Source organism: Aspergillus viridinutans (assembly GCF_018404265.1).
Source record: "Aspergillus viridinutans IFM 47045 DNA, scaffold_6, whole genome shotgun sequence".
Lineage (NCBI taxonomy): Eukaryota > Fungi > Ascomycota > Eurotiomycetes > Eurotiales > Aspergillaceae > Aspergillus > Aspergillus viridinutans.
In genome coordinates, this window is record NW_025091222.1 from 1,802,061 (window position 1) to 1,826,087 (window position 24,027).

General features: G+C 51.5%; 9 protein-coding genes across 9 annotated transcripts in view; 5 read left to right on the plus strand and 4 right to left on the minus strand.

The window, feature by feature from the left end:
• Aspvir_008317 (uncharacterized protein) overlaps positions 1–521 on the plus strand; it is a gene marked incomplete at both ends in the record, with an annotated part of 1,595 nt that extends 1,074 nt beyond the window's left edge. Inside the window, one exon of the mRNA XM_043271489.1 lies at positions 111–521. Coding sequence (XP_043127424.1) covers positions 111–521 — 411 coding nt within the window. The remainder of the gene's footprint in view (positions 1–110) is intronic.
• Positions 522–3,034: 2,513 nt separating this feature from the next.
• Aspvir_008318 (putative cyclin-dependent protein kinase complex component) lies at positions 3,035–4,682 on the minus strand (the record flags this gene model as incomplete). Its single annotated transcript, XM_043271490.1, has 2 exons — positions 3,035–3,334; positions 3,384–4,682. The coding sequence occupies 2 exons, from the start codon at positions 4,680–4,682 to the stop codon at positions 3,035–3,037; spliced, it is 1,599 nt and encodes a 532-aa protein (XP_043127425.1).
• Positions 4,683–6,484: 1,802 nt separating this feature from the next.
• Positions 6,485–7,437, minus strand: pre3 (proteasome core particle subunit beta 1; the record flags this gene model as incomplete). Its single annotated transcript, XM_043271491.1, has 4 exons — positions 6,485–6,815; positions 6,880–7,155; positions 7,293–7,338; positions 7,401–7,437. 4 exons carry the CDS (start codon positions 7,435–7,437, stop codon positions 6,485–6,487), a joined length of 690 nt encoding a protein of 229 aa, XP_043127426.1.
• A 532-nt stretch (positions 7,438–7,969) lies between these two features.
• On the plus strand, positions 7,970–9,086 carry Aspvir_008320 (alpha/beta hydrolase; the record flags this gene model as incomplete). The annotated part of the gene is made up of 4 exons (XM_043271492.1): positions 7,970–8,109; positions 8,179–8,691; positions 8,747–8,872; positions 8,930–9,086. The coding sequence occupies 4 exons, from the start codon at positions 7,970–7,972 to the stop codon at positions 9,084–9,086; spliced, it is 936 nt and encodes a 311-aa protein (XP_043127427.1).
• Positions 9,087–9,767: 681 nt separating this feature from the next.
• Aspvir_008321 (ATP11 family protein) lies at positions 9,768–10,871 on the minus strand (the record flags this gene model as incomplete). The annotated part of the gene is made up of 2 exons (XM_043271493.1): positions 9,768–10,623; positions 10,693–10,871. The coding sequence occupies 2 exons, from the start codon at positions 10,869–10,871 to the stop codon at positions 9,768–9,770; spliced, it is 1,035 nt and encodes a 344-aa protein (XP_043127428.1).
• Positions 10,872–11,122: 251 nt separating this feature from the next.
• Positions 11,123–14,198, minus strand: Aspvir_008322 (glycoside hydrolase family 115 protein; the record flags this gene model as incomplete). The annotated part of the gene is made up of 3 exons (XM_043271494.1): positions 11,123–12,125; positions 12,182–12,726; positions 12,777–14,198. The coding sequence occupies 3 exons, from the start codon at positions 14,196–14,198 to the stop codon at positions 11,123–11,125; spliced, it is 2,970 nt and encodes a 989-aa protein (XP_043127429.1).
• Positions 14,199–15,318: 1,120 nt separating this feature from the next.
• On the plus strand, positions 15,319–16,136 carry Aspvir_008323 (flavin-linked sulfhydryl oxidase ERV2; the record flags this gene model as incomplete). The annotated part of the gene is made up of 4 exons (XM_043271495.1): positions 15,319–15,530; positions 15,591–15,719; positions 15,779–16,069; positions 16,121–16,136. 4 exons carry the CDS (start codon positions 15,319–15,321, stop codon positions 16,134–16,136), a joined length of 648 nt encoding a protein of 215 aa, XP_043127430.1.
• A 2,006-nt stretch (positions 16,137–18,142) lies between these two features.
• On the plus strand, positions 18,143–19,549 carry Aspvir_008324 (uncharacterized protein; the record flags this gene model as incomplete). The annotated part of the gene is made up of 1 exon (XM_043271496.1): positions 18,143–19,549. One exon carries the CDS (start codon positions 18,143–18,145, stop codon positions 19,547–19,549), a length of 1,407 nt encoding a protein of 468 aa, XP_043127431.1.
• Positions 19,550–20,355: 806 nt separating this feature from the next.
• Aspvir_008325 (putative NF-X1 finger transcription factor) lies at positions 20,356–23,775 on the plus strand (the record flags this gene model as incomplete). The annotated part of the gene is made up of 1 exon (XM_043271497.1): positions 20,356–23,775. One exon carries the CDS (start codon positions 20,356–20,358, stop codon positions 23,773–23,775), a length of 3,420 nt encoding a protein of 1,139 aa, XP_043127432.1.
• Positions 23,776–24,027: the final 252 nt, after the last annotated feature.

Here is a 24,027-nt window from a genome sequence, read left to right on the forward strand (position 1 = left end):
TCCGTCCCTCCGCTCCTCCTGTCAACGTAACTCATCCTGTCACTCGCTCGGAACGAGTCCGGCCTTTCGCTTCTTCTGTCAACGCCACTCGCCCTGCCACTCGCTCAGAGCAAGCTCGGATTTCCGCTCCTTCGGTCTTCGACCGCATCTCCGACCTTCGCGCCGCCCAGGCCGAGCGACGCCGTTGGATCGATGAGATGATCGCTCAGCAAGAAGCACGTGCTTCGACTCGGGCCACTAGTTCCGCCGCCATCGAGCAATTCCGAGCCAAGCGTCAGGCACGACTCGCCAACCGATCCCGCGAGGGACACCTGACGTCACCTCGCCCGGCCCCGACAAACAGCACCCGAAGCACGGCGATTCCAGCTGCAGACCTGGTACGTACGCAACGTTCGACTCCGTCAGCCGACCGACTCCGCAAAGATAAGCCAGCGAAGCGCGTTCGTTTCGGAGATGTTACGGTGCAGCCTGTATCTCGCTGGATCGTGCCGACGAGACACGTGTTCAAACGTCGTTCCTAGCGGCCACCGGCCACTTCCACTACGTTCCGTGGGAGTCTGATGAGGATGACTGGTTTCTTGAAATAACGTTGGTTTCCACTGTGACACCGTATCGTCCATTTGTTCAGCTCCGTTCCTTCACATAGTTGTCTGCTGGCTCTGGTCTTCGATGGGGAAGACCAACCAGGTACTGCTGATGAGTTTATAGGTCGCTGGCGTACTCTGTCCTGTTGAAGTATTGATGGCGCTACTGCTCTGACCTTAAGGTGAGTCGACCGTCTTCTGACATCATCGAAGCTGGACTGATAAGAATTATAGGACATTGTGCGTGTCCCTTTTTGGGGGTAATGACGCACCCCCGTACGCGGGAAGTAAGTCGTAGTCCCTTAGCCAGAAGCGCCAAGGGCGGCGCTCCGCCCCACCGAGCCGATGCCCAGACCGGCATCGAAGACTGTGTACGCCTCCGGAGGGTTGTGGTGGCGCAAGAGCGTAGAATTGGGGGTAGGTTGCTCTCCTTTTGTTTGTGCTACTGACACTGATACGATCTAGTGGTTGGTGGCCACTCTTGAAAGACTGTATTGCAGCCGAATTCCGATTTGACTTCAGGTGAGTGCTTTTCATTGACACAAGTTACGCTTCTTGAGTTGGCTGACTTGAATTGAAGCGCCAGACGCCCGCGGCCAATCGAGAGAGTCTCTAGGACGGTGCCGGAGGATGGTGGCTTGTGTTGTTGGAACACATGGTAAGTTCCGATGTTCGTCGCGGCTTCACTGGCAACTGCTGAGATCTCCTAGCGTGTTAACAGACCTGTGGTTCGCCGGAAGTTGGACGTAGGAGGAATTCCGACTGACACTGGGTAAGCTTGGTGTCGACCATTGGTGTGTTCTTCGCACTGACTGAGATGATCTAGGGCGGACGAATTGGAGGTGTGCGCATGCTGAGGTTGTTGGCAAGCATTCGAAGCAAGATTCGTGAGGCAAGCTTTCGCTGGGTCGTTTCAGAGCCGTTGCTAACGTACCACAGCAAGTACTATGATCACCGATTGCCGGGTGCTTGGACGATGCGGGTTTGGTGCGTTGAGGTGGATGGATTCTGTGTGTCCGGGTTGTTGATCTTGTTTGTCTTCCGTTCGATGTCTCGCGCTTTGCACGTACGGACTGAGGGTTTCCATACATATCTCTTATTCCAGTCCGCTTTGATTCTATTTCTCTTGCTGTTCTCGTTGGACTTTGACAATGCCATCTTTCAGTTTTTCACTCCATATACTCATCTATGCCTCTCAGGCGAGGTTCGGCGCTTGCCTTTCATTAGATTCGGGTCTCTGACTCTGCAACATTCAGTATCGTTGCCCTCAGCCGTAAAAAGGCACATGCATGCAGGTCTGGTAGACGTATCCAACTATAAGTTGCGGTAGATAAAGACTGCGGGAGCTTGACGGCGGTTGTGGCAGTCTCTGTACACTGCTGGATGATCAGCCTAAAGCTATATGCTTCCCTATATTGTTCGTTTACGTATCAGGGCAGAACAATTGATTGGGGTGTCTTTATGCAACCTAGACTGATTTAAGGGGCACATAGCTGCATACGCTGCATGCACGGCGTGCATCTGCATCTGCATATCCCTACATATCAGATGCAGGAAGTCAGGACCTACTCTTGATAATCAGGTTATCAGAGCTTTATATCTACAGGTGATATGGCTGCAGGTCAAACGAAGCTTTGGACATGACACTTGTCTGCTTACTTGTTCCAGATCAGGAAGGAATGGGATCTATCCATTGTGGCCATCAACTATGTAAACTAAATGTAATGTGTCTCACCTGTCTCATCCTGCTATGATGCAAGCGATCGATATATACACAAGGCCCTAGAGTTCGCTGCCACCTGATACTTGGTTCTTGTAAGGCACGTATGGATGAGAGGCGTCCAGCCCCAGTTGCAGTGGCTCTTTCACTGTTATTTCCGTGTCTGCATGGTAGTTGATAGAGCAGTTGCAGCATACCGCATGCGGTTTTCTGAGAATGGAGCTTGAGATGATTGCGATTATCAATCTCAATGGGAGATTAGAAAGAGAATATAACGTTATGATTCGCAAGGCCAGACTGCCGGAATAGAAGAAAAAAGAGACAGAGGAGAGAACAACGCCGGGAACGCCAGCTCATGGATGCAGAGACAGCAGGCGGGGACAAGGTGATTCATGACTGCAGGATATCGAAGACGGATGAAGACCAGTAGAAAGATAGAGAAACGTCGCCAGAATCAATGTGAGAAAACCGACATGCTGACAGCCCAAAGTCTATACGAAAAAAATGTCAAGTGATGAAGCGATGTCTTGGGAGACGCGCGAAGAAGAACCGAAACCAGCACAAGCACAAGGCTAGAGCGAAAAAATGGGTATGTGACGCCAATCATCGAATGAGAGCAGGTCGGTCATTGATACATATCCGCGCGCAATAGACCACCAGTAAACCCTATAACTATAGCATTGCAAGGTTAAAGGCAACCAGCTGGCAAGCCGTATTTGAGCTATGACTATTACGGGGGCGTAGGTGTCTGGCGGACCTCTGGCTGGTCGGCTCGGCGATTATCGCGAGATCGCATATACATCCCGTCCGACTGGGAATCGGTAGCCGTGGATGGGTCCATCGGACGAGGCACTACTGGATTCTGTGCCTGCTGTTGCTGCTGCTGGGCTATAATTTCTCGAGCGTAGAACTCCACCAGCATCGTACCGTACGCTTCGAGTTCTTCAACGGAGATTGAGAGGCGGAAATCGTTCAGGAGGAGAAATTGAAGTTCGAGATGGTTTAGTTCGACGAGGGGGAGCCCTCCGACCTGATCCAATTTAGCGAATTTGTTTTACCTCGGTTCAAAGGTTACGAACCTTTGCGTATCGAGAATTAGTATAAAAAACATCAGAGAAGAATTTACTGGCACAAGTCACGCCCGCGATGACCAGCCGATGAATGTTAAAACTATCGACGACGAAAAAATGGCCGAGGCCTTCGTTCTCGTCCTGAGGGTAAAGAGACGGTGAAATGGAGGATGGACTCTTTGGATCCTGCGCTCGCATCCCGGTCGATGATGGCGGAGTGACCATTGGGGACGCTTGTGTATGACCGGTCGACGAATCAGAAAACCTCGACCTGGATGGGTCAGTGTGCACGGTTGCTCCACGGTCCCAGCGGCGCTGCAGGCGCTCAAGTTGGCCCTTGTTCACTAACTCCGTCATGCGATCGAAATATACCAATAGGCTGAGGAAAACTTCGTAGGTGGTGGGACAATATTTGTGGATACGCGTTAGGTAACTGAGAATAGTGATACTCGGTACGTTTTTGCCATGAAAAGCAAGTACGCTGGTAGCTTGTGGGCTGAGGTTGGCCGTGCTATCAGGTGGCGGAATATGTCGATGGACATGCTCGTGGTGCAGGTCGTTGGTGGTGGTGATTTTCGTCAGGAGCCCCGCAACCATCTCAATGATATCCGTGACCGGCATGGAACTGATTTCATACTGGCGCTCTTGGTACCATGACCCGGGCGCCTGACTCCTCTGCGACTGCGCCAAAAACTCTTCGCTGGCGAAGCTCTGTATATGAGACAGGTCACGAACTTTGATGCGACTCGGCGAACTGGCCTCGGAGCCTCCAAGAGAGCGTAGCGACTGAAATGTCGGCCTCAACCGCGGCGACGCGGGTGATGAGTGGCTATATGAAGCGACCAGTGTCGGCTCCGTGGCTGTCTGGCCGACATCTCCGAATCGGTTAGAGGTGTGTGGAGTCGACTGGAAGGAAGATTCGGGGTGATGTGTGTGGCTGGCGGTGGTCGAGCTCATTGAGACCGAATGGGGAGGGGTGTGGGTTGGCCCTGGGGTAGTTGAAGACGCCCGGGTGGAAGGAAGGGAGTTGATGTGAGATTGACGGGTGATGTAGGCCGGCACATCATATGGTGGTGGGTGGGAGTGCAGGCGAGCAGAGCCAGCGGCAGACGTTGATGGCGGGGCCTTGGACGAGGTGGGGGTAGTGGTCGCGGACGTAGACCTGGAGCTTCCGGTCTCCAGCTGTGACGACGGATGGTGAGATGAGGTCCGATAAACAGATTCCGATGGATTGATGGAGCTTCCCAGCATCGTGTAGGAGCTATCAATTCGATCCGACCGCGGTAGATTCAGAAGGATCGATCCCATGTCAAGCCGAGGAGAAAATAGAGGGCGACTGCGAGAAATCGGGCGCGTAACGGCGAATCCTAGAGCAACCGTGGCGGAACAACAATCAGCCTCAAGAAAGCATTGAGGACAAGCGAAGTGGGGAACATGGGGGAAATCGAGTCTCGATCGCAAGACTCGAAGATAGAGTGAGATGGTCTAAGGAGAAGGAGGGGTTAATTACTATTCTATTATAAACAAGAAATCCAAGAAACAAGAAACGTTAGAAGAGCCTGGACCTGAAGACCGCAGTTTTACCCGCGATTATTACTGAAAGGTCACAGAGCACGGTAGGCAATGGACCCGACCCAGGCTGGAAAAGGGATCACAGAGGATAAAAAGCAGTTCGGGGGTCCATGGCGAAGATGAGGTTTCAGGGGAAAAAAGGAAAGATAGGACGAAAAACAAAATGAAGGAAAAGAGAGAGATAGGCAAGGATGGAATGAAGGATGGGAGAGGAAAGGAATGAGGCGGAGGATGAAATCAGGAGAGCGATTCAGTCAGTAGTGGCGAAGGCGATAGACTACAGGATGATGAGGGAGACTCCAACAGGGAAATCTGAAGGACGGGGGGGTTCCACAATCACCAAGCGATGATGTTCATGATGATGAATGCTACTATCTATCTATGCTGACGATAAACCAGGAAAAGAAAATAATGATGATTGTGATGTATGGAATTCAGTCTGTCGACTCCATCAACATGACTGACTGATATCTAGCCACGGAACCTATCTCTCTACATACTAGGTATCTTAAAGCTTCAATACTAGGTAACGATATACTGTCTCTGTTGAGGAGTTGAGCCACAACTACATCTACCTTAAAGTTGTCTTACCAGAGAACCCGTACCCCAGCTAACAATCGTTAGCACTAATATCGTGATGATCCTAATTGGATAGTGCTGACTATTCTCTGGCGATAAGATGATGTTCTCCGCAGTTCTAGCAACCACTCTTCATCCCTCAAGAAGATACACATCTCAACAGAGGGACATACTCTATGTTCATGACCAGTAAGAGACAAATACTCGGATACTCCAAGCATCCAGACCGGAATCCAAAACGACCAAGTACTACGGATAGTTACTACTAGCACTATCCATGATACCTTAAGGTCAAGTTTGTCGCCCAATAGGGGCGGGCTCCAGCGGACGAATGACAGGACTCTGACGGTGCAGGTGTTGAGGGGATCCGCAATGATTCGGGTTCGCAAAGGGTCTGCCTAGTTCTCCTTTAACGATCCTTGGTCCACCGACATATGAAGTATTTACATTGCATAATCACATCACGTTGTTGATGCCGAGTGATTCACGTCGTTGATTCATTATTCATTCTTCTGTTCGACACAACTCGAGCTGGAAATGAGCAATCGCATCACCGGAAAGAGCAATGTTCTCCCAGTCAAAGCATCATTGGTTTCTCTCCTCACCGACACAATCCCCCGCGCTCATGATACGTATGAAACGCGCTACGGAGTTCCTATTATTATCGACCTTGAGGAGTTCAACGATAGGGAACTGAGATTGTAGGCAGGGTAGGGTCTTTATTATTATCAGGTCCATTTAAATCCCGCAAACCGTCACTTTCAGATGTCCCGCTCATACTCCGCTACATGATCTTTGCTTGGATGTGAAGAATCCCTCTATCCTGGTGATGCCTCTCGACAAGGCAATTGTCCGTCCTCGCGACTAGAGAGGTACTGCGTCAGCGGATATTGATGCAGATGATCACATTTTAAGTGGTCAACATCTTTCAAAACAAAATCATCCCGTATATGTTCCACTCATGATCTGTTGGTTAGGCCGGGTGCAGTGTAGTCCGTGTCTGGCAAATACAAATGTCTCTCAGCTCCCCTGGACGTCAGCACCACCAATCGAATCACACCTCCGGAGCTGCCATCCCACTTGATCGCCTCCTGCAATGCGTTGCGCACAAAGTTGATGCCTTCTTCTTCCGTCATGTTCTCCCTCCAGTGAGCATCGCAGTAACCGTAGATGTAAGTTGATCCCGAGCCGCCAATGGCGTAGGATTGCTTGTGTAGAGACCCGCCCAGAGGTATCGAGTACACCTGACCGCCATGGCGTGGGTCGTATCCCGCGATGATGATACCAGCACTACCATCAAATCCCATTAGTAAGTTTTTGCTTCTCCTTCAGCAACTGGGGGAAGAGTATCAACCTTAGCATATCCTTGTTCTCATAGCACAACTCCTGGAACAGAGCCGCGGCCACCTGGGTGGTCGGAGGCTCATTGTTCACGATGCCGTACATGTTGAGATGATAGGAGACAATGTCCGCGACAGCCTGCGTGTCCGCCGCAGATCCAGATCGACAGCACCAGATGGTATCGTGGACCTGTGTGAGTTTGTCGGTGACTCGGTTGGCGATGTAAGCTCCAGTAGTTGTCCGGCTATCTGCTCCCAGAATAACACCGTCCTTGAAGTTGATAGCCATACTATTTGCAATCAATATACCAGCCAAAAGGTGCAACGTGAAATCAGCTCACTCACATCGAGGTACCTAGGCTGTAAAGGCATGGTGGTTAGCAGCGTGTTAATGAGGACATGTATGGGCAGGAGTTGAAAGACGTACTTGACCTCTCCGGTCTTCAAGTGGTTCATGTCGATGTGAATTCCATCTAAGGAGACCATCAGGAATTGCTCTGCTCTATTGTCACTCGTCGATAAACCAGTGACTTACCTTCCCCAAGCATCCCTGTGACGCCGTGGCCGACCATTGTGTCTGTGGCAGCTGGAGGCTGACGGAAAATTCTCGTTTGACGAAATGTACACTGTCGGAATGAGAAGAACAAAAAAGTTGCGAGCCGTACAACAAGCTAGAAGATGGGAATGGCCGGTTGATGAAGGTTGTGGTTGCGGGTTGATGATAGTAGGTAGTCTGATGATGATAGCTCTGACGGAGCTTCGAACAGGCAGAGCGCGTTACGTTGTCAGCTCAAGCTGATTCTGTCGGGCGGTGTGGTGGATACTTTTTCCTATTGGTCTGGTGGGGGAAAGCATTCTCCCCGCATAGAAAGTAAGTAACAATTCTGAACTCCAGCCATCGATGGCACCATAATATAACCTGTTTCATACTAAACCAGATTGCTTGTCCTCGAGGCAAATCTCATCCTGTCCATCGCTAATTTTCTTGTCTATGATGACCTATTGATGTGATCATTCATCCACATGATTGATTCTCGAAAGACAAAACCATATCATCAGTATACTCTCATTCATTCTACTTATCTAGTCTAAACATCTGCCGCAATGTCCGAGTCTCCTCCGCCCCCGCCGTCATGGAGCATCGCTGCCATGGCTAACAATGCCGTGAATTTCCTTCGATTACCAGTACTGGCATCTTCTGGTCTCGCTGTTGTTGCCAGTGGTCTCTTATACTTTAAGCAAAAGTGCGACCCTGACCATTAGATAGACAATATTCTGTCTCTTGCATAGCCGGAAACTGATCGCGTGTCCAGTGAGCTGATCTACCCTCGAAACGTCCCCACCGATGCCCGCACCAATGTCCCCAGTCCGCGACAATTCGGCATCAGCGACTATGAGGATCTCCAAATTCCCACACCGGACGGAGAGTCGTTACATGCCTTCTTCATCCGTCCCGCAAACAAGCAACATGCTCGGAACATAACTGTCTTGATGTTTCACGGAAATGCGGGCAATATTGGCCACCGTGTCCCTATCGCAAAGGTGCTCCAAGAGATTCTAGGCTGCAATGTGCTGATGTTGGAGTATCGCGGCTATGGGCTTTCGACGGGTGTACCAGATGAGGCAGGGCTTAAGATCGATGCGCAAACCGGCTTCGACTACTTACGAGAACGGGCAGAGACGAGGAACACGAAGATTGTCGTGTACGGGCAAAGCCTAGGCGGTGCAGTAGCCATCAATTTGGTTGCTGAGAACCAAGATAGCGGTGATGTTGGCGGTTTAATACTGGAGAATACATTCTTGAGTATCCGCAAGTTAATCCCGACGTAAGTACTCCACTGTCTTGGCTTGATATTCGAGTGATCATACTCACACGGACAGCGTCTTTCCTCCCGCCCGGTATCTCGCTCGACTATGTCACCAGCATTGGGCGAGCGAGGAGGTTTTGCCGAAGATTCGTGACGTACCTATTCTTTTCATGAGTGGGTTGAAGGATGAGTTGGTTCCGTAAGTCCATCGTCTATCTTCCAGTTGAATAGGACACTAATCATCGATGTGGTTCAGCCCCTCAAACATGACACAGCTCTTCGCAGTTTGCAAATCAAGCCACAAGGTCTGGCGCGCCCTTCCAAACGGCGGCCACAATGATACTGTCGCCGAATCAGGCTACTTTGAGCATATTCATGACTTTGTCATGGAGGAAGTGATACGAAAGCAATAGAAACTCATCGCTGACTGGCATAATTGATCTAAAATCCGCTGCATATAAGACGCACTTTTGTGTGCATTATATTATCGATACCCCTATTCGACACTGCATTGCATGAACTCTATCAGTTTGGCTAGCTGGTTGACCCTGAGACACACCCCGAGGATTTAATGTGTCCTCTGCTGTTCGAATGGTGCATCATATTGGCCCGCGCTGTCTTCTCACCACCATCCTCTTCCTCTGAGCGTTCACCTTCCCCTACTCGACTTATACTCTGTGACCGGAGTGGGCGATACTTCTTACCTATACTACGTATTACCTGGCGGCTTGGCTTCGCTCTGTTCTGATGATATCAAACTGTTTTAATGTGTGTCTTACTCAACGGCGTTCTCCTCTTAGCTTGGTCGCTTTCCTTTTCCTTCCTCCTGTTTGTCAAGGTGTACGAGGTGAATTCTTGGATGGCTGTATGTACTAGATCCGATTTATGATTAACATACCTTATGGATCGCTAGCTTCTGTAACCAATTGCTAGTGTGTACCATTTAACCAAATAGGTCAACAAAACTGTAAAACGTCACCAATTCGTTTCTCATTGGCGCCGCAAGTAGTCTTGCGAGACCCATTCTAATCTATAAATTTATACACAAGCATGTAATACAGCTTCAAACGAAGCTTCTACAGCCTCTACAGCCTCTACTGCCTCTCCGCTTCCTCCATCAACTCCTCCATCTTGAACCCCTCCACATCACCGCGAGTAAACATGCGCACCAGCTCCCCCTTCCGCCCACTCGCCTGGCCCTCGAAATCATAAAACCGCTGCAAACAGCTCACCAACCAGCTCGCCTCGGTCGTCGAGATCCCTGAATCCGGCATGACCTGCCCATGCATCAGAACCAACCCCTTCTCATCCGCCAGATCCAGGTGGTGCGTGATCGTGGTATGCGGCTGCGCAAACGCACCGTGCAGCTTGTACGCGGCCAGCTGGGTGAAGATCACTGTGGAGGTGTGGTTGTTCGCTGAAGGGCCGGAGGCGGGGGAGGCAGGCGGGTGGAACGCCCACTGCAAGAAGTGGATGTCTGCGCCGACGGCGTTGGGGTCCACGGTGGAGCCGTCTTCGGCGGGTGCTTGCTCGGTTGAGGAGCGGGGGAGGGGGAGGATGAATTGCGGGTTGTGGCGGGCGGCGGAGGCGATGCGCTCGTAGGTTTCTAGTGGGATGCAGGCGCAGATCGAGTTGGGGTTGTTGGCGTGGCGGAGGCGCCAGAGGGCTTCTATCTCCTTCTGGGGGAGGGCGAGGACTTTCTCGACGTCGAGGTAGGAGCTGAGCGGCTTGATGCCTGTGGAGGAGCCTGAGACGGACGATGCGGCGGCGGCGGACTTGGGAGACGGCGGTGGTGTGGGAGGGGGTGGTGGATGGGCGGCAGAGAAAGACTCCGGGGACGAGGGAGGTGTAGTTGGCTCTGGGGTGAGAGGCGTGGCTGCGTTGCGGCGGAGGTCTTGGATCTTGTCCTTGTAGGCTTCCTTGAGAGACTCTACTGAGCCATGACCTTCTCTATAGGCGTAACGTCAGCGACCATTCAGTTGGGTCTGAGGATCACGGAAACATTAGCATATAACCTACTCTTTGGCCTTCCTGTCCAGCTTCGACTTGTATCTGTCCAGGATGTGATTCGGATCGTGATGCGTGGCAAGGAAGCGCACATCATGCACCTGCGCCCATCGTCGCTGAGGCGTGCGTGCCAGGGACGATCTACCCCGGAGTAGCGATTGAAATGCAGAAGATCTGATTGACGACGCCATCCTTTGCAAAATGGTCGATGCGGTGCGGAGGGAACTATGAGAGATGTGCGAAAGGTCGAAGTATAGAGACAAAAAGTTGATTATATAATCACCGCAATCATCCGGCCACCGAGCGGTCACCGAGCATTTACTGAGCCCTAACACAATGCATCAAGGTCTCTTTGCACAATATGAATGCAGCTCTATCTAAGCTCAGATATTATTGCATATACAGCCACGTAATCAGAGTTATATGCGTTATATACAAGCAACTAGACAATCATGCTCTCCGGTGGTCCCAAGTAGCTTGGCCTGACTCCTCCCAGGTTCACCACAATCTTTTGAAACACGACTCCGGGTTCTATGGCCCAAAGCTTCAGTGTGTTCTTTCTGCCGCCGCCTTGAATTGCATGACTGGTAGTATTGGTCCACACGGCGTTACGGACCGTAGTGCCCCAATTCGATGGCAAGGAACCCAAGGGAGTCGAGGGAACAAACTGCACCACTTGAGGGTCAGCGTCATTGATGGAAATGGCGTATTTGAGGGGACGGGAATGATCGCTATTGAGCGAGGGTCCCAGGTAGACCGTGGCGTTGACAGTGGACACATTGGAAAACAAGTACATATCATACTCAAGTCGAGGAGAGGATGGAGGCTGCTGTGTTTCAACCGTGACAGGGAGCAACGTTACTCCCGACAGCGTATGGCCATATCTTGGAATGACGGCGTACGAGACATCAGCTGACGACGTGTTACGGGTGGCATATTCAGCTTCCATGCTGACTGTGGCATCCGATTCCACAAAGCCGTGGAAGTCAGCTGGAACTGACGTCTTGTTGACAGGAAGTTGCACTGTGGGCATTCCAAAGTTGCCGTAATTATCCGATGAGATGGTGACATTGATCAAGGCCATATGAGATCCGGAGGGCACTTTTTCCCAGTCGATGGAGAGCTGAATCCTGGCGTCTGTGTTATTTCCAGATGCCGAGATTTTGCCGGACGAGGGGAACGCTTTGACCCAGGAATCATATGGCGATACTGTAAAGGTAAAATCGTGCGTTCCGCGTGAGTAAACGTCAATCCAGCGAGTGCTTGGTCCGTAAGGATCCATGGGTGGCAGGGTCAGAGCATTAGATGATAACGAATGCCAGACGTCGTCACCCGGTACCGATGCATTGCTTGCTTCGACAGACACACCCATGCTTCCTGCTAGACTTTCCTCAAGTACTTGTGAATAGGCCAGAGGGGGCAATGTGTTCCTCATCGGCTGCTGCCTGTTGGCGCTTGATTAGTACCAATTCAAAGACGTACGGAAACGAATGAGACATACCAGTAATCATAACCAAGGTGCGTCTGGTCCATAATATGATTCCACTTGCCATCAAGAAGTTGGTGGTACCTCTGCGTCAAAGTGTGGTCATCTTTGAAGAGCTTCAGGGCTTGATCCGCCAAACTGTTGGCACTCGTACGGCGCTGGCCTGCGTACAGATTGTTTCTCGCCACTGTGATATGGATATTGGTGACAATTTGGCCAGCCATGCAAGGGTGCAAAACGAGCTCGAAGAACGCAGGACGGGCCGAATCTTCCAACTTCTGGTATACGCTCAGAGCATCGTTTACGAGCGCCCGCCACTCCTCTTGAACCCGGTCCGCTTCGTTATAGTTGATCACGCTAAACGTTGAGCTGTCAATGAGCTCATACTTTCTCCGCGCAGCATACATCCCGTAGCGATCCATCATATCAGCAACTTTGCTGGACACTTGTTTTCCAAATTCGCGGGTAGCCCACTGGTTGAGCCATGTAAGAGTGCTATCAGGCGAGGACCACAATGGCGTATTGTATGCAAGGTCAAGGAAATGGTTCAAGGGAAGTTCCTGATTCCATGTTAGGTTTCAAGCAATCCAGTGGCCGGCTCACCACTCACCACTCCCTTAAGGTCTCCAATATTCACAACCCAGATCTGCCTTGCCTGGCGCTCGTATGCAAGATGCATCTGTTCCCAGGTTTTCTGGAGGGAAATCGTATTGATCCACTTGTAGTCACGGGGATCGCCGACGTAGTCAAAGTGGTAGTACACGCCTGCACCACCAGACCTAGCCGTCTCATTGCCAACCGGCAGCCGCTGGATATTGCCCCAGTTGTCATCTGCCCAGAGAAGAGTAACGTCATCCGGAGCACGCAGTCCTTCCTCATAGAACTGGCCAACTTCCTTGTACAGACACCACATCTGTGGAATGGATGAGATGCTTGTCATGTTGAGGACGTCTGACAGAATCTGCTGCTGCGTATTCACAATATCTCCCAGTGATTGCTTTGTATTGGTTGGATTCGCAGTATCAGCTATTCCTCTCATTCCAAGGGTCCAGAGCACTTCCCAGTCCTTGCTTCTGATGGCGCCCTCCCTGAAGAACTGGGTGATGTTCTTTTTGTTTGAGGTCCAATCCCACTGTCCCTCCAGAAACAGCGACTGTTCCTTCGTCGCTCGCATCATGGGTTCTGTGTGGCTGGTGCCCATGACGATTCCGTACTCATCTGCTGTGGGGCCATTGCGTGTGTCGTCGGGATAGAACGCATTGTCCCACATTGCCGGCCATAGATAGTTCGCACGCAGTCTGAGAAGTAGCTCAAACACACGAGTGTAGAAGTCGGCATTGAAACCGGGGCCGTATCTCGCACGAGGGTAGTTTTCATTAATCCAGTTAGTCAGAGCTGGTTGTTCATCATTGATAAAGATTCCTCGATATTTGACAGACGGAGGTCCCTGGACCTTCTTCTTTTTCAACGCATATACCTCGTTGTGTTGGGCAGCCGCGACGTCGGCGAACCAATACCAGGGAGAAACTCCGATCTGCTCGGAAATATCGTAAAGGCCGTAGATGACTCCTCGTTTGTCACTGCCAGAGATGACCAGCGCGTTCGAGATACCCTCAAGCGGATTGCTAACAACCTCGGTCTGAAATGCCTCCCATTTTCCTTTAGTCTGATCGACATCAATCTTGCCCCGGTTGGCAAGAGAATCGATGAGTCGGGACTTGCCAATTGTTCCAGCAATGATCACTCCTCTGTTACCGCGAGCGGAAGATTGACCATGAAGGGTTGTGCCATTGATTAGGCCTGTCGTGAAATTCGTACCGGTCACTCGTCCGAAGTCGACAGCGAGGTCACCAGCCGCACGGATGACACCAGGCCAGTCGTCACCGTCAAGCAGAATTACACCCGCAGCAGTATTCTGCCCCGCTAACTTGTAGGCCCCATTGGTTTTGTCAAAGGCAACGATGGGCTCCTGCCCAAGCGCGTGTGCAGCTCCCACCACCCAGCTGACAGTCAGCAGTACTGACAGCAGCATTGCTTCGCAAGAGTGAGAGGTCTGGTTAAGATGTTGGAGGTATCCCTATTCTAGGAGATTGTCCAGAGCTGGCATCTCGAGGGTTAAATACTCGACATCCGAGCATTCAGCGGGATTGGGCCCGGCATGGATGGCCGGAACATTAACCAGGGACGTCGGTAGGAAGAATTCCATACGTATTGTTAGGCAAGCTGCCAAGCTGGAGCCATTGCAGATGCGGAGATATCCCCTCTGGAGACCTGTCCGCACTCCACATAACTCTGGGGTAAATATTATTAGGCTAAATAGGCAAGAATAGCTCAATGCGTCGGATCAAGGACAAGGATAAAAACACGAAGGACCAATTCAGGAAAAAAGAAGATGTTTGACAATGGTGAAAATTAAAGCCGCGGGTAAAATTATTCCGGTCAGATTTCGACAAGCCTAAACTTTCGAAGATTAATGGCTTTTGAAATTACCCAAATTGAACAGACGTCAGGTCCCATCAGTCTGAGGAGGTCGATGGTGGTAAAGAAACCCCACAATTAGCCATCCTGGAGACGCGGAGACGGGCAGGGAATAGCGACAGTTGGATAGATCATCATCAGAGAGCCAGGTAAAGCTCAGAAGTTGACTATTGTTCAGATTAGGGGTCAGGGGTCAATAAGCATGCAAAAAGGTGCAGGCGACGAAAGCAGACCACGATCTAATACAATTCATCCTGATGGATGAGATTTCTCCGCACACGACATTGTTATCGTTATCGAACACTACCTTATCGGACTGATAGCTCAGGAAGCTAGGTCATGTGACGTTTTGATGCGGAGTAAGGCCCGAGGATATGCATAAGTTTACATAATTACTAAGCTTATCAACTGTTTATATATTCTTGTTATGCATTCCACGTGAAGGCGAAATTATTGTTGTATGAGGTGCGGACCACTTCGATTTCCCCGTCTTCATTCTTCAATCCGATTCGCATCTTTCTAATGATATACCTCTTCGATCCACTCTTCTGAATCAATTTTGGCATTGGCGTCCACTGGATTGGGCGCTGAGCGACTAAGCTCTCTTTCAATCGCCGATTATTGTTATCTCACATTCGAACCTCTGCTTATCTAGACGGCTCATTGAACCGACCATGGCCAACCGCCAGATCACCAGACGTATTCTAATCACCTCCGCGATAGCAGTATTTGTTTTATTCGTCCTCTTCATTCGGCCCCAAGGGCCGCCGAGCCCCGCCCTGCGCGCTCCCGGTCACATCGATAAATCTGCGCCGGCAGTGACAATCAAAGATGATCTGCTGAAGGGGGAGGTGATCATGCCCCGGCTGGGGAATGAGACTGCAAAGTACGTGGACCTCTTGTTTTGGGACTAGAACACGTACTGAATCAGACTGGGGAACACCAGAGCGGAGTTGGGTCGGGCGACCTGGAAATATTTCCATACCATGTTGGCTCGGTATCCAGAAGAACCGACGGAAGAGCAACAGGAAACATTACGCTCATTTATCCTGCTCTTTGCGCGGCTTTATCCTTGGTACGTTTATCGTTGTGGACCGGACAAAACATCTTTCAGAAGCTGACTTGGTGTACTAGCGGTGAATGCGCCTCTCACTTTCAAAGTCACCTGAAGAAATACCCGCCACAAGTATCTTCAAGGAACGCGGCTGCAGGCTGGGGCTGCTTTATTCATAACGAGGTCAATGCGATGCTAGGGAAATCGGAGTTTGATTGCAACAACATCGGCGACTTTTACGATTGCGGTTGCGCAGAGGACGAGAAGGCAGCAGGCCATAAAGACAAGTCTCAGGCTGAGAGTCAGGTTCTGCATCCGAAAAAGGATGACGAAGGCGACGCTATTACTCCTGTCGAGATACACAAGGAGCCGTCAGTAGTCCCTCAATATTTCACATATCAGCTGCTGACGGACCATCACAGAACTACTCGGGGCTGATTGCCATTGTCTCCTCCCATACAATTTCCTTTATTACAACACTTATCACGCAGGTCGTCTCACATTTACCATTTTGCTGGAGCTGGCCTCCTTGTACAGTAATAGAGCCTGCGATTGTCAGAATTTCTTTGTAAATTGAGCTCAGAATATACCCTTGCATGAAAACGATTGCTCGCTATCCATTGGTACTTCAATATCTGCAAGGCATTGCATACAAATACAAGCTTCAGCATTTCCCTATCAAATGGAGGGGCATATGACAGTCTGCACATGGCTACACATGAATTCCTCTTTGGACGCGTGACTTTCATTGGTAACCTGCAAGCATTCGTGACGCACACAACTGACCGTGGCCATCCACCAGAGGCAGCTTCTTCATATTGCCATCACTACTCGCTGCAAAACGAAAGTGAGAGATATGTCGTCGCTCGAACCTGGCAAACAAGCAAATCTGAGATTATTCTCGCTTACCCAAGCAATTGCTGTGGTTGAGTGTAGCAGCCTCCTATGATGCCTTCTCGACTCCTAAATATATATCGTCCAATAGTCCGCACCTATGATAGCAACAAAAGGAACCCGACATTGTGATAAATATAGTTCCTACCTTCGGCTATGTCCCATTCTACCCTATGATACCGAACGTTCATATGAAGTTTCCTGTGGTTTGCGCACTCACGGCCCCGCCTCCAATCAGCTGAGGGACAGTGCCCCTCCTTGGCCATGCCGCAGCGAGTCTTCTGACAGCCTGGGCCGATCATTGTAAGGATGCGGATGCCGCGCTCATCCTTGATACAGTTGATCCCATATCTCTGTCCTTACGACCATGGACTCCCATGTCCTTTGGCTGGCTGTAACGCGTCTCAAGATTCGCCCATAAGCGGGTGTAGATCGAGCGGAAGGTAATACACACGCGTACTACGGATGTGAAACGGCCCCCAAGAGATACGATGTTTCACTGCCACAAAGATTATACATAAAATTAGCGAGCCACATTATGATAAAAATAGGTTGATGTAGAAGTTGCTGGATCTGGAGAGTATCTATGTGATCGCGATTGTGGAGCTTTTTGATAGATGGTGGATACCTGGTTTGTAAGGCAGGATCCAGACATCTATCTAGTCCCAGGAGGGAATAGCGCAGAAACGAATTGCTGATGAGCTTCTTTTTTCTTTTTTTCTCTGTTCATTTTCTTTCGCAAAAGACGCGCTCAGCAGAAGACAGAATTTCAGGAAATCCTCAAACTCTACAAGCGGTCGCAGGAAGCAGCGCTTATAGTGGAAAGAAAGTCTTCGGTGTGCTGTATCCCTGTGAACCGGCGCGAAACTCATTCTATTCTCCTACTTGCTCTTGTTTCTCCATCAACGCTCTTTGTTGACATTTCCTCCGCCGAAGGGGCTCATCGCTTTCCGCATAATTTCTGCCCGTCTGTAGTGCCAAAAAACAGATAAGATTGCGCATTTGGGCCCTGTATTTGACAGTTCTGCTGCAGCCCTAAAAGCCCGTCACTTTGTTGTCTCTCCCTTTGGATCCAGTAGTTCGCTCAGACACTTGCTGAACGGGTGATAGCGGGGTCAAAATGGTTTCCTTTTCATGTGAGGTGAGTCTTATCCGTCGCCGGGCTCATTATTGGTAGACAAGAGATATCGCCGAATTAAGAAGCATTCATTGGATCTAACCCTTCATTTGTCTCCTAGGCTTGTGGTGATGTCCTCACCAAGAAAAAGCTTGACCCTCATCGCAACCAATGCCGAGGCGCATCCTTCACTTGCATCGATTGTATGGTACACTTTCAGGGAACTAGCTACAGATCGCATACGGTATGTCTATCGCTCTTTTTGCTGTCCGCTCTAGATTCGCCAGCGCACATCCCTATTTTTGTGCGAACTCGTCCCTGCATTGTCGCGTTGTCTTAATAGCATTCGAGCAGCAGTCGCTGGAAGAAATACTCGACTACCCTCATTGTCGCTTCAGCGCTCAAGCTGACTGTCTGCTCTATCTAGTCATGCATGTCCGAGGCCCAAAAGTACCAGGGCGCATTGTACAAGGAGAAGCCGACGAAAAACCAGCGCAGAAATCAAAACCAAACCCAGAACCAGAAGAACAACAATGGTAAACATCGTGCTCCGTACGTCGAAGATGGGCCCGATAGCGATAGTTCAAAAGGCAACGCCCCCCCGCCTGCTCCTAGTCCACCACCTACGAGCACTGAGAAGCCCTCTGCCACTACCGTTGATGATTCGAAGTCGGTTAATGTTTTTGACTTTCTCGTGACAGGAGATACTCCCAATGCATCGAAAGTTTCGCTTGGCGGGCCCAAGGAGCAAATGCGAATGGTTGACCATGCTCCGTCTGTCTTTGAGCCGAGCAAGGCATTAGCCCACGTCGAAACGGATAATGATGACGAAAAGAAAGACTACGATGTGGCATATGAGGAGAATGGCTTCTCATATGGTGCTGGTCCAATTGAGCCGTCGGTGTACCCAGGCAAAGCACCCAACGTTTCCATGGAGTTCATGACCCCGGCGCCGAAAAAGAAGAAGGATCGTGCGCGTGGAGAGAACGACAAAGCCAGTGCTACGACCAGCGACAAGAAACGCAAGCGCCGTACCGATGATCATGATATGGATGTTGACTCTCCGATGGCTGAGGCCCCATCGAGCGTTGTCAACAACCCGGGTACGCCGATGCTGAAACACTCAGGTCTCACTGGTGGTTTGAATCGTATGATGCGATCTCCATCCATCGAAGACGGGAATGAGTCCAAGGAGGATTCCCGACGACGGTACCAGGACCCCTCCTCCCCAATCAAGCGGACCCGCCGCGATCATAAGGATGGTGACAACGACGCGGGCCTGGGTATTTCTATGAAACAAAAGGCCGGACGTCTTGTGTCGTCCATGTTTGGAGGCTCTGCCGTATCGGGAAGCAGCAACAACAGCCAGGAGCCGGAGGCTCGCCGGTCGAAGAAATCCCACCGTGTAGCCAGTCCATCCCAGGATCAGATGCCGTCTGATTCCCGGAAGACGAAACGAAAGGTCAGCGCTCAAGCAGAAGGGGACCGACCCTCCCAGCGGCTAAAGCAGATCGAATACAACGGCTCCCAACAAGGCGACGACGGCCGCGAGGTGGTTGTTTATCGGCAGGAGAATATTCCCAACGAGTTACAACGACAAATGGCTGCCCATTTTCTTTCACTGGTGACTAAGGGGCCAGAGAGCTCACGAGGATTCTCTGTAAACAAGGTATTGAAGCGGTTTCATCGCGAGTTCACCGATGAATTCGATGACGACCGTGGCCGTGGTCAAGGGCGGAGCCGTGCAGATCGCGAGCGGAGAATTGAGGATGAGAAGGACTTGTGGCGCACGTTGAGAGTGAAGCAGAACGAGCGAGGAGAGATCGTTCTCTTCTTCTGAGACTTGATCGTAGGGTTTACATGTCGCTCGCTACTTTGCTTGTTGTGGGCCTTCTACGACTTTCTGTCGATTTTTCACGTGAATTATTATGCATAGCGCTTGGCTTAAATTGTAGGGCTAATTCAATCTACTTCATCCATTCAGAATCCTGACAGACTTTGCAATGCATCTTGCGTAGGAGTTAATGACTCTGTATGACTCATTCGTGATGGCGATGACTCGGAAGTATGTTGCATTCACGGTAATAGCGAGAATTCTCCAATAACAATTCATGAACGACCGATAGTTTATGAAAATAGAATGGGTCTTTAATTGGAGCTATACGACTGGCTGACTCATTTATTCCATCAAATCAGATCCATATTGGATAATAATACATCCAGTTTGGTCTGTGGGAGTAATCCGCGGTGGAACCACAGCAGCAGCAGCTTTGCCGCCACCCAGCAGCATCCGTATAATCAAAAAAAGATTCCGGCGATTGTTCGGGAACACTTCCAAAGTCCATCCCCCTTCCTTTCCTCGTTTTGCTTTAAAAAGGCATTCGTTACTTTTCTTTGCCTCCGGGCTGACTTGTTTCCTATTTACTTTTTACCCCATCGTGTTCCTTGAAGCGCGGCCTGCACTGTTGTCTCCGCGTTTCTTTTCTGTGCACCTTATCAGGTGGCGTTTGAGCTTCGCGACAGATTGATTGATCTTTGAGTGAAGTGGTCTTGCTCTTTTTCCATTCATTCAATCGCCTTATACACTACTAGTGCATGGGGATACCTCAAGCAGCTTTGCGTGAACCCTCCAGGGCCGTCGACAACATGTCGGGTTCGCCTGTGGCCACCGCTGATAACAACACCCCGCGTCCGAAGACTGCCAGACGACGAGGCAGAGGCCGTGGCGGTCGTGGCTCTCTTCGACCTATCCAGACAGCTCCCAACACGCAACCTGAAGCTCAGGAAACACACCAAGTACCAGCAAGCGAAGCATCGTCGTTGAATGTACAGCCGAACGAATCGTTACGGGCCGCGAGAGGATCAAGGGGAGGCAAACGTGGTGGGCGAGGGGTAGGCGCATCTCAGGACAACGGTCGACGACGCGGACGAGGACGAGGTGAAGATTCAAATGCTGTGAGCGGTGGGCTGGCAGGACGGACATTTGAAGGACGATTGTCGAAACCCGAGCGGGCGTCTGACGAGGATCAACCAGATGATACGGGGGATTTGAGCTTGAGAGCTGATGCGCCTGAATTTGTCCCCGGAGCGCCAACGAATGGAATCGTACCTACCGGACTCGCATCCTCAGCAGATTCTACGACCGGAAAGGGCAAGTCGAAGAACGTTCAGCCTCGGCCGCCGAAAGTCACGACGAAATCTACTGCACCTGATATCGCCACCCGGATCCACGACGACATCGCGCACAATCTCTATGAATGTCCGATTTGTACAAGCGAGCTGGGCCGAAGGTCGCGGGTCTGGTCGTGTGGGTTGTGCTGGACTGTTTTCCATCTGAGTTGCGTCAAGAAATGGTCAAAGAATGAAGGATCGGCCGCCCAGGATGCTGCGCGTCGCCAGGCAGATGGGGAGCCCAGTGCACCGCGCGCGTGGCGCTGCCCTGGCTGTAATCTTCCACACGAGATCTTCCCGTTCACCTATTCCTGTTGGTGTGAGAAGGAAGTCGACCCCCGTCCGCTACCTGGCCTGCCCCCACACTCGTGCGGTCAAACCTGCTCACGGCCACGCAAAGGCTGTCCGCATCCGTGCGATGCGACTTGCCATGCCGGCCCTTGTTCACCTTGTACCGCGATGGGCCCGACTCAAGATTGTTTCTGTGGGAGGAATTCGTCGACTAAGCGCTGCCAGGATACGGATTACGAAAATGGTTGGAGCTGTGGGGAGATATGCGGTGACTTGCTCCCCTGCGGCGAACACACCTGTACTCGGCCGTGCCATGAGGGCCTCTGTGGGGCATGTGAAGTCAAAATAGAGGGTCGTTGCTATTGTGGAAAGGTGCAGACCCAGATGCTTTGCAGCTCCAAGGATGAGGAGTTTGAAAGTCAACTGGCGCGAGGGGACGATGGTACGATCGATGAGTGGATTGGTTGTTTCAGCTGCGGAGATCAGTGCAGTCGTCCTTTCGATTGCGGAGTGCACTTCTGTGAAAAAGGTTGCCATCCTCAGGATGCACATCCCGCTCATTGCCCGCGGTCGCCGGATGTCGTTTCTCACTGTCCTTGCGGGAAGACGCCGTGGACAGAGACGCCTGGCTTCTCTCCCCGCACATCGTGTGAGGATCCTATACCCAACTGCTCGAAGCCCTGTGGCAAGATGTTGGATTGTGGACACTCATGCGACCAGATCTGCCACACCGGCCCCTGTGGCTCGTGTCGACGCAAGGTGCCAGTTAATTGCCGCTGCCGTCGCACCACAGTTATAACTGTTTGCCATCAAGGCACGATTGAACCTCCTTGGTGTTTCCGTGTTTGCAAAGCAGGCTTGCACTGTGGCCGACACGCTTGCGCTGAAAGGTGCTGCCCTGGGGAGCAAAAAGCCATTGAACGTCAGGCCATGCGGCGGAAACTCAAGGCCCACCTCAGACCTAGTGACGAGGATGTCGAAGCCGAGCATATTTGCACGCGAGTCTGTGGTCGTCCGCTGAAATGCGGAAGGCACACATGCCCCGAAATCTGTCATAAGGGGCCTTGTAACACTTGCCGAGAGGCAATTTTCGAGGACATCCCGTGTAACTGCGGTAGAACTGTTCTGTCTCCACCCTTACCCTGTGGGACTAAACCTCCAGCTTGCTCATTTCCTTGTGAACGGCCTAAGCCCTGCGGCCATCCTCAGACACCTCACAATTGCCATACTGACGAAGAGAGCTGTCCCAAGTGCCCGTTCCTCACCGAGAAGGCCTGTCTTTGTGGCAAACGTGTCTTGAAGAACCAGCCTTGCTGGCTGGCGGAGACGCGATGTGGCCAGGTGTGCGGTGAACCGCTTAAATGTGGCTCTCATTCCTGCCAGAAGACCTGCCACCGGCCTGGTGAGTGCGAGGATGCCTCCAGACCTTGCCAACAGCCATGTGGAAAGACCAAGTCCCTGTGCGGTCACCCATGCACTGAACCCTGTCATGCCCCATACCAGTGCCCCGAGAAGACGCCCTGCGCCTCCACAGTCACAGTAACATGTGGCTGTGGACGGCTTCGTCAATCACGTCGCTGCAATGCAGCAGCGGCATCGAAGGGACCGGTACCGCAGGCAACAAGACGGCCTTCCCTGACCCCGTTGACATGCGACGACGAATGCGCTCGCCTGGAGCGGAATCGTGCTCTGGCATCTGCGCTTGGCGTCGAGATCGACCCGTCCACCACGGTTGCTTCGAACATTTCTCCCAACACCCTACCTTATTCAACAGAAACCCTGGACTTGTATCTCCAGCTTTCTTCCACCTCTCCGCTGTCCACTCTACAGACGTACGAATCAACCCTCCATTCCTTAGCAGCCAGCACCACACAGCGATCCGTACGCTTCCAGCCCGCCAAATCCCCGCTCCGTGCGTTCATCCATTCCCTAGCCGCGGACTGGGGCTTCGCCAGCGAGAGCTTCGATCCAGAACCCCACCGTCACGTCTTCGTCCTCAAGCCTACCACATGGACCACGCCACTCCTCGGCTTCGGCCCAGAGAACTCCATCGGCATCGGCGGCAAGAGTGTCGGCGAATGCGTCAAGCTCCGCGAACGCCAACGCCTCAAAGAGCGCGAAGCGCAACGGCTCGCCGCCGCCGAAGCCAAGGCTCTCAAGGAAGCTGCCAAAGCGCAGCAGTCCACGGATACAGCCAGCGACGGCGGCTGGGCCCAGGTTGCTGCCTCCCGTCGAAGCAACGGCGTAAGCTCGACGAGAAGCACAACGCCGGTTGCGAGTGCTAGTCCGTGGTCCGGGTCGAAGTTCGCGGCCCTTGCTGGCGGCGACAGCGGGAGCTGGGGTCTTCCTAAGAAAGAGAAGCTCGTTCTTCGGTCCGGCGTAGGAGCCGCGAAGAAGAATCTCTCCACTCCGCCTGCGACTGAGGTCGCGGATAACTGGGAGGAAGAGGAGGAAAAGGTGGAGCAGGAAGAGGAGCGCGAGCGCGAGCGTGAGCGCGAGGAACTGTCGGACGGGGAGGCGCAGCCCAGAGAGGAGAATAATGAAATAACTGGCGCAACGGATTCGGTTGAGATGCCTGTCGAAGCAGCTGTCTCGACGGATTGACTGACTGACTGATTGATTGATTTTAAAGCTGGATGCATTGCTATCTGCTGCTCCGGCCATATGCCACATTGCATGGATGCGTTAGGTGTTTTGTTGACTGTCATAGCAAGCGTGGGTTTGTACGCATATGACGTCTGATCCAGATGGATTCTAGATAAAAGTTACAGACGGAATAGAAAGGCTTCCGTTAATGAAATTAGGCAGCGCCATGCTGATATGAGATTTGTCCGAGAACGTAGTTTCTTTCGCCTT